The following is an 18,319-nucleotide window of genomic DNA, read 5'->3' as shown; positions in this document are numbered from 1 at the left end:
TTCTTATCACGTGAGAGTCTTTGTCAATATGTTTAGTCTTCATTTATAATTGTAAAATCAGCTTTTCTTTTTTTTTTATTTAAATATTTAGAATAAATTTGAACAGTTTAACTTGTAATATTACTTTTTTTTTTATAAAATTCTTTTTATATGTTCCTCTTCTATAGAGTATGAAATTCTTCTGCAAAAGCAGAGACCGATAAAGAGGCCACAGTGCAAAAATTGGATGAGCCTCATAAAAGCAACCTTTATGTTTTAGCACTATACCTTCCCGCAATCTTAAAGGGACCCAAAGGACAAAGTTATGTTGGAAAGTTTTTATTTAAAAAAGTTTGTTCTGCATATTTTTTTTTTAAATCATAACATTTTCTAAACTAAAGCTCTCCCCACCCCCAGCAAGTATCTGAATAAATATTACCAAACCCCATGTGCCAGCTTTTGTTACCAGGAAAACTTGACAATCCCAACTTCTCTTGCGTGTGCCAGGGAATAAATGAACTCCCATGGGCCTGCGCAGGAGTTGCGCCATCCCAGCACAGCCAGTCAAGATGGCCAAAGATTGTCCCCAGCAAGAAGAGGAGAAAGATGGTGGCGCTCTGCAATGGAACATGAATAGGTGGGTCACTCCACTTTAGTTTTTCTTTAATCAGACAATGGTTTAAGAATCAAACACAAAATCTTTTGATTTTGACATGGTTCTTTATTTTTTAAAGTAAATATCATTATCTTGGTGTGTTAAATTTGTGAGTAGAGCCCATAGTAGGCTAAAAACTTAAAACTTTGAAAATCTGTTTGCTATGGGTAAGTGAAAACATTATAGCATCTGGTAAAGACCTAATAGTTTATTACAATTATATTTTCAAGTCTGGCAAGGTAAAGTTTGGTTGAATTTTTTTGTCCTTTACCGCATTAAAAGCTCACTGACTATGCCGGACGCCACCAAGAAAACAGAACGTGCTTAGAAGGTGAATATAGAATCAAAGACATTCTGGTTTGAATAACTCTGGTCTGACTAACATTCTGGAGCTTTTCTCTTCTTTTATTGCATTGTCTTGTTGACAATGAGCGTACTGTACATTTGGCTATCAGTGCTGGCAGCTTTCAAAGGAATTGTAGGTTCTGCATGAAGCAAGTCGACCTTGAGCGTCTTCTCCAATGCCATCATGCAACAGGCGTTGACTGATGTTTCTGGATGGATTTCTTGGCGAAAATAAATTGTTTTTTTTTTATTTCTCTTGCAAAGTCATTCAGGGTCAAGAAACTTGAAAATGAGCTCTGTTTTGCTGGCATTTTTAAAATATTTTTAATAGGTAAATACTTATAAGGGTTAGTCTACTCAAAATTGTTATTTTTCAGAAGATTCTGGTTGGTTGAATCATCCATAAGCATTGTTAATATCAAAATAACTGCATAATTTATGTATATTTTATTTAGGAATTAGCAAGTTAGTCTGACACTAGAGTTCCCAGTTCAGCCCACTCTCCATGGTCAGTTTCACAATTTTTTTAAAGCAAAAAAGAATAGGACTTTTTCTGTAATAAAAGGGTATGGCTTGGCAAGGCATGACAAATTCAGAAATTCTGCCAGCATTATTTAAATGCTGGTGTGTTTTAAAGGTAATAGATGTTTGTGGTTATTTTGGCCTACTAGATTCCATCTGAAACATCATTTAAGGCCAACTATGTTCCTTATAGGGAGATTTACCCTTACTACCAGTTGGGGTAAAAAGCAATAGGAGATCATTTTTTATTTTTGGGCATGCAATAAAACACTTTCCAAAACAGAGTCAAAGAGCAATTAACAAAAACTTGTAAAAGGTTTGAAATGCCGTTGGGCTGCAAAATTATCTGTCAATATTCATATTACTTTATGATTAACTTTAGCTTACAATAGCTGTTGAAAATGTCACAGCACAACAACACATTTCAAAGGAAACCCCAAGGTGACAATAGCACTAAAGGGCAAGAAGGTGTTAAGCATAGTTTCTCTTCGCTTCCGATACTGTCTTAGTGGAAAAAAAAAAACAGATTCTGACAGTGGGAAGCTAAAGTGTAGATAAGGGACTCATGAAAAGTCACTTAGGAACTGAGAATGATGTAGACCAGAGTTGTAATCGGGAAATTCAGAGAAAAGGAACCTTGTGTTAGTAACATACTAAAATTATTTGTTTAGCGATTAGAAATAAAAATAGAATTTGTACATTTTTTAGCCATGCCTCCCTCATTCATTAAAGAGTGGTGATTTAAGGAACCTAATCTTGCTTAGGTTGGCACTTGTTTTCACATGGCTTGGAAATGTAATTTCGTGTGAGTTATTGCTCGATGACTTGCCATTCCATAAAGTTTTCAACGGGGAGCTCTCTATGGCTTTCGACATCTAAATAACCTTTCATTAACTGCTTGGCTGGCAAAACGTTTATTTTATTTTTATAATGTTTACTGACCCGCGCTGTTAGTTGTTTGTGCAGAAACTGTATTATGATCTATACTTTTATTATACTTTATTGCAGTTTGTTATTCTCTAAATAAACTGGGTAATTCTTCATTTTATTAAAGGAATGTGCAATGCTTTTCGATGAGACACTAGAGGGAAATATTTGTAATAAACTGAAAGCATATTATAGGAACTATGACAATGAAGATTACACAACTAATCACATTTATTGAAGACATCAGTGTCAGGTTTTTGGCTCGTGTCATGAACACATGGCGTCCATATTCTACTCTAAGTTGGTTACATATTATGTGGCTGTTAAGAATTTGCAGAGTGGAAAATATACCAGAATCTTTATAAGTGCTTTTATTTCTTAGGAATAAGACATCCCATAAAAAAAAGGAAAAAAAAATTGTGGTCTGATTTGTGTGTCCTAAAGATGTAAGCTAACAGAAAAAATATCTAAGTTTACCTAGAACAAAGTTCTTTAAGTTGTATAATAAATTAGTACCTTTGTGGGACCACCAAACCTTCTCCATAGCATGACTTAGTTGAGAATGTTTGAATGAGGACCAATAAGAGTGGCCTTTTTACCACCCATTTGCTGCCTTTACCTTCTAAGCACTTCCCGCTGGTTACGGGATGCAACTGTAGAAGTCTTGCTTGAGATCCAACTCCCTTTAGTTGCAGCATAAAACAGGACTAAGGCTCTCCCTGCCACCAAGTCACAGTGCTGGGGACTAATAATTAGTTATTTGGATACCTACTGCTACATTTGTGGAGGAAAGGAAATGTCTAATATGCTGTACATGACTTTGTTCCAGACAGAATTAATAGGGAGTGAGAAGGAGGGAATTTAAAAACGATGAAAAGGGGGATTGAAAAAGATTCACTTTCAAACTTCCCTTTTGTACTTCTGCTCAGCAGCACCATGCAATATTTCCTTTTGGATTAGTACAATTCTAACAGCTTGACTTTCTGGACAAGTAGCGATTAACATGTGTACACCAGTGCTGCCAAATCCATTAATTGGGAGTCAAGTTTTGAAATTAGCAAAACTAAGGAAGCAGAGAAGCAGCAAAATGATAACAGATAATTACACAGGAAAAGGAATATGCACAGCAGATTGGGAAAAATGTGAAAATGTGAAAAGGCAGAATTCTACATTTTTGTGCCACCAATCATTTTCAAATCTTTTTATGCTGAGAGCATAAAAGCTTGGATCTGATTGGTAGTACTACCCCTTTTTTCAATAAGGCCTTCTATTTGTAAAGATTTACCTGTCCCTAATGTGCATAGATTTATATAGCATAGCAGTTTAACTAGTGAGCTCCAACAGGATTTGGTCTGCTGTAGGCTGCCTATACACACACCAAGAACTGCTTTTTATCAGTGAGTACACCACAGTGTTAGTTTGCAGTCTAAAAAAATGATTTGTGATTGATCTAGGTACAAGTGATAACAAACAAAGTGAGAGCTTACTTTTAGAAATATTTGTTTGATCAATTTGTAAAAATTTGTCCCAGCCAATTGGCACAGAACTCTAGAACAACTTGAGGAACTCTGGCTTTCTCATGAACTCATTTAGAGCAAAACATGGCTTCCTATAAATGGAAGGAATGGTATGTATCAGATAGCAGGAAAGGCAGATAATATACTTGTATTTTGTGTTTAGGTTGTCTTGTGACTTCTAGGCACTGTCTGGGAGCAGAGTCTTGGTATTCCGGTATAAAAGGTTTTCCTAGAATAGTTCACCAGAGATAAGATGTGGTAGGTCTTCAGTGGGATCTATCAGCTGTGAGTGACAATGTAGACGTGTTATGTCTCTTATATACTTCACAGCTTAGTTGTGAAGAGCACCTAGCATGTTGACATTTTTACTGATTGTAAACTAACACTGCCTTGCACTCACTGATAAAAAGTGATTCTTGGTGTGTTAGTAAACGATTTAAATGGGATAGATTCCAGGTGCTTGGGGCAACAAAACAGGTGTAGACCAGCATTCTCTGCATATGAACTGCTGTATGCTGTTTTATTTTTCTGCCAAACTTACATACACATTTTATCTTAGATTTATTATATCATGTTGTGTTTGTGCTTTGTTGTCAATGTATAGCATTAATTCTCCACATTCCATCCTTGTCTAAAATGCTAAACCATCTTCATAACACATTGTTTTCAACATGAGGATATCCAAATTTATGCAAAAAGACACAGACTCTCATCAAACTTATTGATTTATTTATTTTGGTGTTCTGCCCACAAGGACACGTGTACTTTACTTAAAAAGAAGAGCATTTCAAAGGTTTGTTGTATAATTATGGAGTACACACAATTTTGTCTTGTTTGTTGCTGCCTGGACATCTGAGCTCAGCATGCATTAACAACATAAATATAATGAAATTTTTAAGAAGTAAGCCTATTGTTTGCACAAATTAGGAACTCACTCAATCCCACTGGCATATTTCTTGTGAGAAGTAAGAGGTTTCGGTAAAACAACAGAGCCTTTAGGCTAAGCTAACACTGAATTTTAAAATCCTTAAAAAAGCCTTTACAGATTTTGTACAACTTTTTAAGCATTTTTAAAGGCATTTTAGATTAAGGTATATGGCATAGAAGAGGTAGATGAGGACAAAACACCCAAAATGCCTAAAATAAACACACAAAAGCCTATAAATTTCCTACTAATTTCAATAGGGGCATTCGAAAAGTTTATAAGCGTTTGTAAACGTTTTCGGGTGTTTGTGGGGGATTTTATGGGCCTGCACTGTCCCTTTTTGAAATATTGGGAATTTCAAATACGAGCATTTAAATGCTGGGGAAACAGTCAATGTAGATTTTGCCTGAGGCAGGAAACCATTGCGGTGGCTGTACCTAAAGTGAAACTTAATGCTGCTACCCACCATTGCAGGGCACCACCATCTTCCTTATTTTTATTTTCCTCATTATCTGTGGCCATCTTGATTGGCCATGCCAGGATGACGAAAATCCTGCGCAGGAGTTCATTTATTCCCATCATATGCAGGGGAAGCCAAGTTTGCCAGGTAACCACTTTTTTGACCGTTCCCTGATCCTTTATTTTTCAAAGTGTGACTTCAAATCCACTTTAAAGTAAATCCTTATTTGTAAAACAAGCTGTGTAGGTATTTAAAAAAAAAAAAGTTTAAAAATGTGTAAACATAAAATTGAAATCTAAAAATTGACTCAAAATCATCTTAATTTACCTTTTAAAAAGTAGTACGTTCCTTGAATTTCAATGTTTAAGTTGTTGCTGACTCAGCCCTTACTTGTTCATCCTTAATTTTATTTCTTGTCTTACTTCTTCTGATATTACACCAAAGAGCTTTGAATAAAAAACATTTTTTTAAGAATACTTATCAAAACCTTTGCATACTGTGGTTAATTAAAAAAAATGCTGAAACCCAAAAATATATTCACATTTCATTCTTTGTCTGGTATTATCATCAACATTCCCTTCTCAGGATTCTCCTGCTTCATCTTGGCGTTCTCAGTATAAAATAACACCGCAAAAGCCACCGCATTATTCCTTTGCGGAAACGCCAACCTATATCTGTTGATAGCGATTCCTTGGTTGAGCTGCAATGTCATTCAAACCTGTCTGGCAGGTTTTAAAAGGTAAAGAAATATATTAAGGCAAATGCAGTCTAATGTAATGATGATCATACAAGTGCTGAAACCTCAGGATGCTGTTGCTCATATTTTTTTTTTTTTTTATTGCAATATTATATGTCATTTCTGAACAGTAAAATGTGCTGCGTTGGGTATTTAGAGAAGAAGCCATTCACAGGCCTCAATGAATTCATCAGACATGTTCAAGTAATTTATATTCCTCCCATACTTTTCAAGAACCTTCAAGTTTTGGAAACAAAGATTTTTCTCTTATTAGCTTTTGCTTTTAGCACTAAAGCAAATATGTCAAAACTTTTGTGGGACCCACTGAAATTAAAGATTTAATAATCATTATCATTATTATTGTTTAAAAACACCTCAAAGCTTGTCAATGTTTTGGCAATCGTTAACTTTTGCATTTTCATGCCCCACAATTTACACTGCACTTATAGGGGGTGGGCAAAATGAACATCTAGTTGCCACCTCCTACAGGGCTTTAAGCTTTTCAGTGGTTGAGTCAGAAACTGTTGGGTAGATTTTGCTGCTAAAAAAAAGAAAAAGAAATTTACAATATAATGTAATAATAATGTAATAATTGAGTAAATCACCAACATTCACCTAAAACTTAAATATCATTTGAGGATAGATTGCCCCTCGAAGCCTCAACTCTAGCTTTGGGACTACCTAAAACAAGGTGGGTTCCTGATAACATTTTTCAAGTCTAAAGCTACGTACACACGGCAGATTTTTATCGCCCGATAATCGGCATCGGCCAATTATCGGGCGAAAATCTTCCGTGTGTACAGTCGGTGTCGTCCATCGTCCGGACGACCGACCTGGAAGATTTTCGCCCGATAATTGGCCGATGCCGATTATCGGGCGAAAATCTTCCGTGTGTACAGTCGGTGTCGTCCATCGTCCGGATGTATGTACAGCACCGTTCATGCATCGTGCACACCCTTGTCGTTGGAAAGGATCGTGAAAGATCCTTTCCAACAACAAAAATTGCAAGTGTGTACACAGCTTTAGAAACTCTGTTTACAGTACGATAAGTTGGTGGTCAGTGAGAGGAATGATTCTTACACTACTGGCCAGGGAGTAGAATGCAATCCTTACAGACAGCCAAAAAAATGGTGTCAGTAGTTACTGACCTGAAACGCAAATCCTTAATTGCTCATGAAATCTGTAGAAACATTTGGAGGAACCTCAGAGCTTCATAGAAACATGGTTGAGAAACACTACTCTAGCCTCTTTGGGTGTCCATACTAATTCCTGTGTGACACAGGCATTTGCTATTGGTCATCCAGTTGTGGAGTCCTCTCAGTGTCCAGAAGAGGAGTAAAGCCAACCTGCGTGAGCACAGTGCATTGATGGACACTCAGAATTGATGTTGGCAAAGGACCTGCAGGGTGGATTTAGGTAAGTACATCTGACTTAAGGTAAGGAAAAGAAATACCCTATGGAATTAGTTAGAGGTGGGTGAGAAAAATGTAATATTGGTCCAGGAAGGGGCTTTAGGAAGGCCCCACTTAGCCCAAGTATTAAATGTTTGGTTTACAAAATCAAATTGTATAATGTTTTGTTTTAGTTGTGTTTGTGTTTTTTTATGTTGTCATTTTTTTTATCTTAATTTATGTTATCCTGTTAGAAAGTAACACAGACCTAAAATGTGTAATGCTTGCCTTATAGAATCCCACTGCCCTTTATTTTAATAGGTTTAATTGAAAAGTCGGAGCCAGTTTGTGAATGGCCACTAAACAAATGATTTGTTGCTTCCAGCAGTGGGTCAAGTAATTTGATGTGCTTCTTTTGAGGTGGAAGCCTAAAGAGATTGTAGTTGGTGGCTTTCTTTCTGTGTGTGTGCTGTACATGCGTCTTACAACATCCTAAAGATTTCATCCTTTGTCTTGCAGTGTGGGAACTTTGCTGTTCTGGTGGATCTTCATGTTTTGCCTCAAGGCACCAGTAAAGACACCAGCTGGTTTTCTGACCATGAGAAGGAGGTATGACAAAACCATTCCTACTTCAAAAGCCTCTAGCTGCAGGGAAGGAATTGGACTGGCCTGATTTGCTCAGATCTTATTTTCATTGTTACATTGAGACTACTGTGAATTATAACTAACCTTTAACAGCTCCTGGGGGACTATTAGACATGTGTTCTGTTTCCCTTCAGTTAATGACTTTTCTTTTAGTTAACTTTTTATTCTGCTCTTTGTCATGAATACGTTATTTTTCTATCATGGCTGTACCCCATGTATCCGCTAAGCTGTTTCATCTACACTACAGAAGAAATTACTAATTTAATGTTATTTAGGCGTGTATTCAATTTATTTTTTTGGGATAAATTTGTATATTTTTTTAAAACCTGGACTTTTATATATATATATATATATATATATATATATATATATATATATAAAACACGCATATATATAAATATGTGAACAAATATATAGGTGAGATAAATTATTTTTCATGACTTTTGTTTCTGTAAACTTTCAGCTTTAGGCTAGGATTTATACAGTTTTATTCACTTGTTGATGATCATCGAATTAGGAACACTGATTTCAGTACAATGCCTAATAGGTGGATATATCCCTCTACTGCAAGATATAAAATCAATATATTTTAAATCATTATTTGAAAAGCCATTCACAATGAATATTTCTGTGATGATGAAGAAAACATTAGAGTTCCTTCCGAGGTTGACTTCCCATTTGTTGGTTCTGTCATAGTTCCAGGGATAACACCACTTGGCAAAACCAGCAGAATGGTGCCAATGATCATTTCAGCAGTCAGGGGACATTCTGACCACCCCAGTAGAGGTTGTATTCTTCAAATCGACCACCATGTTCCCACTAACCCTTAAAGTGTTGATTTTAGAAGGGGTTCCACAAGATGTGAAAAGTATTGTAAAGGTTCCTCTTGAGTAAAAAGGTAGAGAAAGGCTAGCTGGTCTGCCAATAATGTCTTCTGTTTCCTGTGTTCTGATTACATGTTCTGGTGTTAAGCACAATGTCAAGTCAACTCCACAAAATATGTTTTTTTTTTTTTTATTAATAGAAAAAAAACCCTTGTGTGCATGATCAGTAATGTGTGAGTCTACAATTGCAATAGGAAAGGGGTCAGTGTATACAGTAAGTGTCCAGACATCAAGTCACAGATTTAGTGGGATAATTGTCATGTCAATTGATTGTCTTCCCTACAGCAGTACACTCTGACACTTCTGTAATGCCATGGGCTTCATAATCCATTTTAAGCTGTCAGTTTGATTGAGATAAGGCAATTTGTTCTTAGTTGTAGGTTTAATGAACTGCTTTACACAGGTGTACTAGTATCTGATGGCAATTTGTATTGATTTCTTAGTAAAGTGACCACCCAGGGTAAGATTAGTTTTCAATACAAATGGTTTCCGTTTTTATTGTTGCCCTTTTAGTTGCCCAATTTATGATTTGTCTTTATTTACTACAGCTGTACTTTAAACAAAAACTATTTGTATATATATCAGATACCTTGCATTTTCTTTCTTGGCATAGTAAAATACCAAGATTGATGAGGCCAATGTCTAAGATGATGTCTTGCCTTTTGTGAGCAATAGAAATATTCATGTTGGTCCCCTACATTTTTTTTAGATCTGAGAATTTGATACAAGGTTAAAATTAATCTTTAGTTTTAGGGTTCTTTTTCTTGTTTTAAATTTTTATGAGAGATTAGATTTATGTCTAATACCCTGATGGGGTCAATTCACCGTCTTTCTGTTCTGGTGTGGCAGCAAGTAAAAGAAAATGTTTACATCTTTACCATAACAAGGTGAAAGGAAATCCTACGAGTACACCTTTTTTTGTGAGTTTGTAAAGATATCCTCTCACTTGCATTTGAATTTCCAAAATTTCACTAATAGAACACAGACAGGAAAACATAGTCTGACAGGTGTATTATATTTTGTTCAGATGGGCAATTTATTAATAGTGGTACTGCTGTGGTTTATTTCTTTCAATCAATACTCAACTGCCCCAAAGCCTTGTTTATCATTGAAATTAATAGGATTGGTTGATCCCTTTTTTGAAGGCTTTTGAAAGTGGTGCAGTTTTTAGAAAGCGTCCTACACTGTTCTTGGACAATTTGCTATTAAATTGTAATAGCATGTAATATGTTCAGAAAGGTCTTTCAAGCTGGATGGGAACTAGCTGTAGGAGGGTGTCAGCCCCTGTATTGTGACCCAACTTTTCAATAACCACCTAAAAGCCAGGTGGTTACTGAAAAATTGCTGTGTGGTGCACCCTTTGAAAAATTAGAAGTGTTTTGAAGGACAGCAGATGACCCAATGATACTTTCTAACGTGTGGCAAAGGAACCACAACTGCACTACAACCACTTACTAAAGCATTCAGCAAACACTCATTAAATATGTCAATACCCCCTTCTTACCACTTCCAGGAGCATAATGGTTGAAACTTGCACCCGGTAGGCGCACCCTTCCATCTAAACGTAATCATAACGTAAAAGTTTTGGGACTACCTAATTATTCCATATTCTTGTGCACAGACTGTTTTTGTAGCATTGATGATTTTATTATCTGTATTATCTTTACTCATATTCCTGTGATTACTGTGCTTTTTAGGAAGTCTCTACATTACTAAGAGACATGATTGATTGCAGAGTGAGGCAGCATATTGAAAGTCGGAGACAGCAAGGTCAGGTGAAGCTCAAAGAGTATACTCAGGCCAATCCATTGTTTCTGAAAGGTGAGTGCTCATGTGCTACATTACACCAGGACATAGTAATTGTTTTGTGTAGTATTTTCTGTAATGATCAAAAATCATTTTTTGTTTTAATCTTAATCCTTTCGTTTCATTGGGTCGATTTACAACATTGTAGTTATGTGATCACACCTCTTGTGTATGTGTCTGCCTGGGAGAGCCCTTAGAAATGTTTGGTTTTCCGGAAACATTCTAGTTTTGGACACTCTACAATCTTTGCAGAAACAATATAAAACAATTTTTCAATATAAATGTAGCATTTAGGGGCTTAGACTGAAGGCTTAAAGGGACGATCCAAGCTCCCTTTACCTAGCCTTAATTTACAAAGTATTAATTTACTCTGATCTTGCTGATTTTCATGTGATTGGACTAATTCTGTCTTCATACCTTGGATAGTTCTTCCAGCTATTGGATATATCCAGAACTAATTTCAATGAAATATTTCAATTAGCTGGATCCTGAATGTACGTTTCTACTTTATGACTTGTTCCTATTCATCTGGCACCCATATGTTTTTGGGCCTATTGTTCCATTCTATGAGTGTCTAGCTGAATTATGATGTTCATGCTACAATGATTTTTACATGAATCTCTTTATAAATGGATACACTAGGATGTTTTTATACATCCTTTGGCCTCCATCCCTAATGGGATTTGGTCCAGTCTTGCAGCAGATACAATTCCTGTACTTCTTAGAACAGTTGACATAGACTTGCACATGATCACTATGAAGGGACAGTTTAGCTCTGCTGTACCCTAGTTTCTACATGTATACACTTACTCTTGCCAAAATGCCATCTGCCAAACTATTTCACCATCCTGCAATATTATATTGAGCCTTTCAGCAAGGCTGTCTGCTTATTTTTTGTTCCCTACCTTAAATTTTGTTTCTGGTATCAACGGCATCTTGTCCATCACATTCTTTGATGTTTTCAGCAGCAGGTAACCGAATGCCATGCAACAGTTCTTAAAGTTCTTACCTTTATTCAGGTTTACTTTTTGAACGGTAGATCACTGGCAAACACTAATCCTGTTTTCACTAAAGCGTTTGTCATGAAAAAGCATCTTTTCTGCAAAGAGAAAACTTCCCTGGTATTTCATAAAAACCACATCAGGAGCTGGAACCCTAAAATCCAATGGAAGATTTGCACCTTTTTATCGTCCTGTATCTAGCCATGGTGTGGTTTCTGACGTTAACTTTGAAAAACCTTAAAATACTTTTTAAAGTGATATAGAACATCTAACAATCCCTGTTATCTGCCAGGCACTGTTGGTGTAAATTTAATGACTGTATTGTTATAAAAAACAGAATGAACCTAATTGGTGGCTTTATAAACTGGGGACCACTGGTGAGAAATCCTGCACTGTCATTCAGGTCAGCAGATGGCTACAGCAAAGAAAAAAAGAAAACTATGGGTTGTTTTAGTCTTATACAGAAACACAGATTGAACGAGCAGTACGTCTGTACTGCTTTTGCAAGTTTTCATATACCTGGTTTAAATTTTTATTGAATGTGTAATAACTAGTAACAGTGTGCCAAAATTTAAAAAAAAAATAATTTTCACTGTGAATATTAGAATTTTTGTTTTACATTTGTCAAAAGACTTGCTTTGTTTGGACATGTTTTGTGTTTCATATAATTATGTTTTTGTTTTCAAATAATAACAAAATGGTAATTGCTTTTAGGAACTTGGTCAGTGGTCTGCTGTACAATTCATGAATTAAACAATTGTTATTTAGAAGATGGGCTTCATTGTTGTAGCATGCTGTGCAACCTTTCAAGGACAATTAAGGATTAGGACAACTAGTTCTGATTATTTTCACAAACAGGATGTGTTTATAACATGGCTTAGTAGTATGCAAATAACAAACAAAATAAGTGATTATATAGAACTGTACAGTATATAAAGGGGTAGTGCTAAAAAAACGATCTAGTGACACTATTTCAAGATTAATTTTCCACAATAAATTGGTGTTCACTGTATACCTTCATTTTAATTACCTTAATTTTTACCATAATTTTCCGTGGCCTTGTTGAATTCAGGTCAGTTGACAACCTGAAAATATGGAATGAACAGGTTTTTCAATCAATTTATTTTTATTCTCCTGATGGCATGGGCATATTTCAAAATGACGGTTGGACTTTCATTGGGCTCAAATTGTAAAGGAGGGATTCAGACAGTTTGAGACACCATTTTCACACATGAAATGGCCACCACAGAGTACGGACCTTAAGGTACCTCTATTGGGAATCTTTGGCATGTGTTGAAGAAGACTTCATGCAGTGGTCCCACTTTTCTATCGTCAATACAAGATCTTGGTGAAAACCTAGTGCTACTCTATATAAAACTAAATGTTGTGACATTGACTAAGCTTATCAAAACAATAATACAGTCAATGTGTGCCGTAATCAAAGCTAAAAGTGGTCCAATGAAGCATTAGAGTGTGTGACTCCTTTTTTTGGCTGACAATGTTCATTTGTTTGCACAATGTATAATACATATAATTGCATAATGCTGATTTTTTTTTTTTTAAATCTATTTTACAAATCATTGTTATTTTAATAAAGTAACAGCACACACAGTGAAAATACAATCTGGGCCTAGACTGAGAAATTTCCAGCTATCTCAATTGACATGACTTGATTAATATTAAACAGTATTTCTATAGTGCCAACATATTACACAGCGCTGTACATAAAAGATCAGCATGGTTTTATTGATTTGCTTTAAAGTATCGAGTCATGCCATGAAAGGGCCTTCATTGGTTCCCAGGATCTTGGGCAAAAATGATTGGATTTCCAGTTGTAGGATTTGATTTTTAGTCATCCAAACCCAAGTATAAAATATTAAATACAAATAAATAGCAGGACTCACAATGATTTATTTTTATATTGGTCATAACAGTTGTAAAAAATATGGTGAACACAGTTTTATTTTGAAATAATTGATATCAATGTAGTAAAATAATAATAATAATTTGCATACCACTAGCCCTATTTCTGCTTTCTTTTCATAAACCTTAACTTAGTCAGAATATGATTTTAACATCTGTTCATGAAGGTGTAGTGGACTTTCTGATGGGAATGGATAACCTTTGTTTCAGGAGACCTTGTTATATAAAAAGGTAACTACAGCTTCAAAGACCAGATAGTTACTTTCTATAGTCTGGACTACAAAAGTTAAGACTCTGTTTTCCTTTTGATTATAAGGCTACCCTCCACTAGTTTCATATCATATTTAACCCAAGGGACTGGTCCAGCCCTGATGATACTGTCTATCAGAGACTTTGGAATACCTGATACATTTGTTCTGCATCATTGCCCAAGGCTTCCAGACCATTGCATATGCTGATGACCTAATTCAGGTCTCTGTGCCATTCAGGTAAACTAAAAAGACTTTCTGTGGTCTGAAATCCAAACTTACTTCCAGGGCTTTGTCAACAAGTAATTAGACTGTTTTCTTAGATCTTCAAAGGTTTGTAGCATACGGCTTTTCTTGTGTAATGACAGGGACAACGCCATTTGATGCTGTGGGACAGCATTAAAGTGCAGGAGCATTTGGTTTGACGTGTATGTATTCTTTTAGTGACCGATACAACAGTGTTGACACAGATATGTATCGGCAGATCACATTGGAAAAGCTTTTTATAACTTTTTTTAAAAGTTTTTTCTAGAACAGGAACGGTCTAACAACATGAGATGTTTTACAGAGGCTTCTTTTTACTTTAGGGAGATTTGCCCTTATTCCTTGTACAGACGTCCTATGGATGTCAGAGGGCTGTTGTTAGAAAGGATCTTTTGTAATTGTTTCCAGAGAGAGAGGAACAAACGAAGGCAGTACATGTAGTGCCTTTCTGTTTATTGAGAGGGGAGGACGAGTGAGTTGCACCCCCCACAGTGATCGTTACTTATTGGGAACTACTGTACACACGTCGGGTTTCTGCCCAAGATTAGCCAGACTATTATCTGATGTGTGTACAGAGCTTTACTTTCTGATGGATCTGCTGGACCGTAAGTGAGGGTAAATCACCCAAAAGAGTCAAGAGTGGGGAAAGCATATTTAAATATTACTGTATTAGAAGATGTATGGGCTGTAGGGAATATTTAAAGAAAACCAGGCATTGTGGAAGTCCTACCAATGAAACCCACTCACCCCTATGCTTCCTTTTTCAAAAGGAAGGGCAAAATCTCTAGAAATGAAAATTCTCGCTAGTAATTTATGACTAACTACTTTTAAATTTATTTTCAGTGGAATTACCTTAACTTCATCAAAGGTAAAATCAAATTTGCAGGCCCCCACATTTGTTACCCCATAGCCCATGCAGATACCAATATACCAACATTCTAGATAGACCATTTCCACTTTCACTATGTGACAGTACTCAGGCCTAGAAGTGGGGTACCTTACACACTGATTTTACTCTGCAAAAGGTCAAGAAGTCTACACCATACTTTGAGAAATCGTCTCATTGCTCCAAGTTGGAGCTGTAAAAGTGATGCCACCAGAGGGTGCTGGCTACACAGTAGGAAGGTTACTTTGCTAGAATGTTGGCCACTTTAAAGCAGTAGTGCAATAGTTTTTGTTAGCACAAGTATATGCATTTTTTGTTTCATTAGTTAGCATGGGTTTCCCCTGAAAATGCTTGGAGCGCCCAGCAAGAATAGGTAGGCATGTATGTGTGAGGTCAGATTGTTTGCTTTTGCATCTCTAGCACTTCATTGCTCAACAGTAGTTTTCTAAACTCTTTGAAGGAGGCATAAACTATTTCAGTACAGCATCCAAGCCATTAAGTGGCACGCTGGTTCTTCAAGCTGAGTAACGAAATCTCTGCTCACTCATCACGCCGCAGTGTTACACACAGGAAAGTGTCAGACTGCTGAGTCAGTAATGCAACACTCCAACTGTGAGAACAGTTTTTAGACTCTTGTCATACCTGACTTGTAAGAGGCATTGAAGGCAGAACGGCTCAGAGGAAAACGGAAACACAATACTGTGAAAACACAACTCGTTAGCTACGTTTAAATGTTTAAATATCTATAATGAAGCTGTTGGAGCACATTTTCTTTGCTTACAAGGAATTTGCCTCCAGGAATTTAATAGCCTAATAGCCCTGCAATTTAATACCTTGGGTTCAGTCATTTTCCTTCAAGCTGCATTAACCTCTAAATGAATCTTTTCCACTGAGTTTATTAACTGGTGTGAACTGGAAAGATATAGAGGCCATGAAAAAGAATGGGAAACACTGGATAATGGAGAACTAAAACCATTGGGGATTTACTAGGGCCAACCAAAAATTAGTTTGGTTACACAGCGCAACCAATATGATGTTTGCTAAAATCGTCTAACTGGCTGGAATGTGGCCACTATGATGTGAGACTATGGAGATGAAAACCTAATAACACCAAAACAGACACATTGGGCTTGATTTATTTAAGCTCTCTGAGGCTGGAGCGGATACACTTTTTATCAGTGAAGCTGGGTGATCTAGCAAACTTGGATTGGATTTCTTCAAAGTCATTTGCTATTAGCAAATGTTTTGAATATTGGACCAGATCCATTCCAGGTTTGGTGGATCACCCAGTTTTACTGATAAGTGTATCCTCTCCAGCTTTTATAAATCAGGCCCCTTGCCACAACTCTGTACATTCTTCCATTATATTACCTTTAAAAAAAAAATATATACTACTATAGTTTTGTTTGTTTTACTTAAGATAAGCTAATTTTTCTCCTTTTAAACTTTTCAGTGATCTCCAGTAAATTGATAATGATTCTACAACTTTACAAGTAATATTGGTAAAAATGTCCTTCTTAACCATGGTCAAAAAGTTGTTGACAAAGGTTCAGTTGTAATGGCTAAATGAATACATGAGCGCCTTTAAAATTGCAGTTCCTGTGGGGTGTTTTTGGTATGCAGTGGTTGGTAGCTACTAAAAGTTTTCTAAGGAAGAACAGTTGGTTAACTGGTGCCCAGGAATTGGGCGACCAAACCTCACTGAGGAGTCACTGTTGCCAAAAATGCTAATGCTTAACATAAGGTTTTAATGAATAAACTGATATGGTATAAATTATAGATTTAAATAATTTCATCTTTTAAACATTGCTGTTTGTGAAATGTAAATAATAGTCATAGTCATGGTTTCTAAAAAATGAAAATGTTAAAAATATGCATACTAAAAAGCCATAGAAGTAAGTGAAAGCTTAAATGCTGCTTCATCGGTACCCCATTTCTTTGTATAAAAATACAGAGAATACACTAGACTCCTAAATTAATCTGTAACCTGCTTTGAAGAAGTTTAAATTGAGTTTCATAAAATGGAAATAAACATAATCTGCTTAAGTTGAATTCAGCAATAAAAATGTTTGAATCTTGGGCAAACCCCACTTAGAAATAAACCCCAGGGTTATAATCTGGTCTGGTCTAACATATGCCAGAGAGGTTGGCAAACATTTTACACCCCGATTCCTTTACTGAAATTAAGTGGAGTCCAAAGGCTTGTATTCTTTCAAAAGGCAAACTCCATTCTGCGAAAACTTCTTTTTCTAGTGTCTAAGGTAAACCATGATTTTTTCTCTTTTCGGGGTTGCTTATATGGAAATTAGATAATGCCCTGAAGGGGTAACCAGAATACTTAGGAATCATTTGTGGTCAGTGGAGGTGTGTAATGTCTATATACTGTTTTCAGATGTGGCCGTACACAAGTCCTGAATTTTCTTTCATGTGCCAAATCTTGTATTATCTGTTTTCAAACCATGCTCAGCAGTATTTTTCTGTATTTGAATGGTTTTGGGCACCGGTATTCCCTCACCTGGCCTTGTCTGGGTATGTGGATGACTAGGTTGTCATTCTTGGCAAGTAAAGGCTGTTTTTGTTTTCCCAGTCCAGCCATGTTCCTATTGTTAATTGGATAAAAAAATTACTTTTTATAAGTGGGAGTTCAAAGGTCTCAAAAATCCACTGTTCCTGTCTGCTTGTATTTATACATATACTGATATAAAGTGTATTATGTGGAATGTCTGTAATGCAGTTTCCTGGATAAGCTGGTGACTATTTTTGATGTCAGCTGTCTGGGTCAGATGGAGGCTGCCCCTCTCAACATTGGTCCGGGAGATACAGGAAAAGATGTGAAGCCTTTCCATAGGACACCTCAGTCGTGATTCTGCCCTGTGGCAGGCTGCCAGTGAGAAAGACGAACTCACTGCAATCACTGTTAAAGCTTACAAAGGAAAAGACATTCCAGGTGTTGAAAGAGATGGAAAAGCTTTGCCAAAACACATGGCAGGTTTTTACTGATCCAGAATCAAAGCTGAATACAGTTTTTCTGTAGCTTTCATCAATGCAACTAAATAATACAAAATTCATAAAAAACACAAGTTTTGTCGTTTATTTTTTAAAATTCACTTAGCAGTAGCAAGAAATTCTGTTGTACCTGCTGTTTTCTCTTTTAGAAGATCTTATAACACTGAAATGGTAAAAATAATAATCTTTGGTATCTTTC

At 36.2% G+C, this 18,319-nt stretch overlaps 1 protein-coding gene across 1 annotated transcript in view; it reads left to right on the top strand.

Moving 5' to 3' along the window:
- Positions 1-18,319, top strand: part of SLX4IP (SLX4 interacting protein) — a 90,755-nt gene that overhangs the window by 34,077 nt on the left and 38,359 nt on the right. Inside the window, exons 4-5 of the mRNA XM_072409623.1 lie at positions 7,977-8,066; positions 10,684-10,807. Of these exons, the coding sequence (XP_072265724.1) occupies positions 7,977-8,066; positions 10,684-10,807 (214 nt within the window). The remainder of the gene's footprint in view (positions 1-7,976; positions 8,067-10,683; positions 10,808-18,319) is intronic.

This window comes from Pyxicephalus adspersus, chromosome 4, assembly GCF_032062135.1.
Source record: "Pyxicephalus adspersus chromosome 4, UCB_Pads_2.0, whole genome shotgun sequence".
Taxonomy (NCBI): domain Eukaryota; kingdom Metazoa; phylum Chordata; class Amphibia; order Anura; family Pyxicephalidae; genus Pyxicephalus; species Pyxicephalus adspersus.
This window is presented reverse-complemented; position numbering and strand designations above follow the sequence as displayed.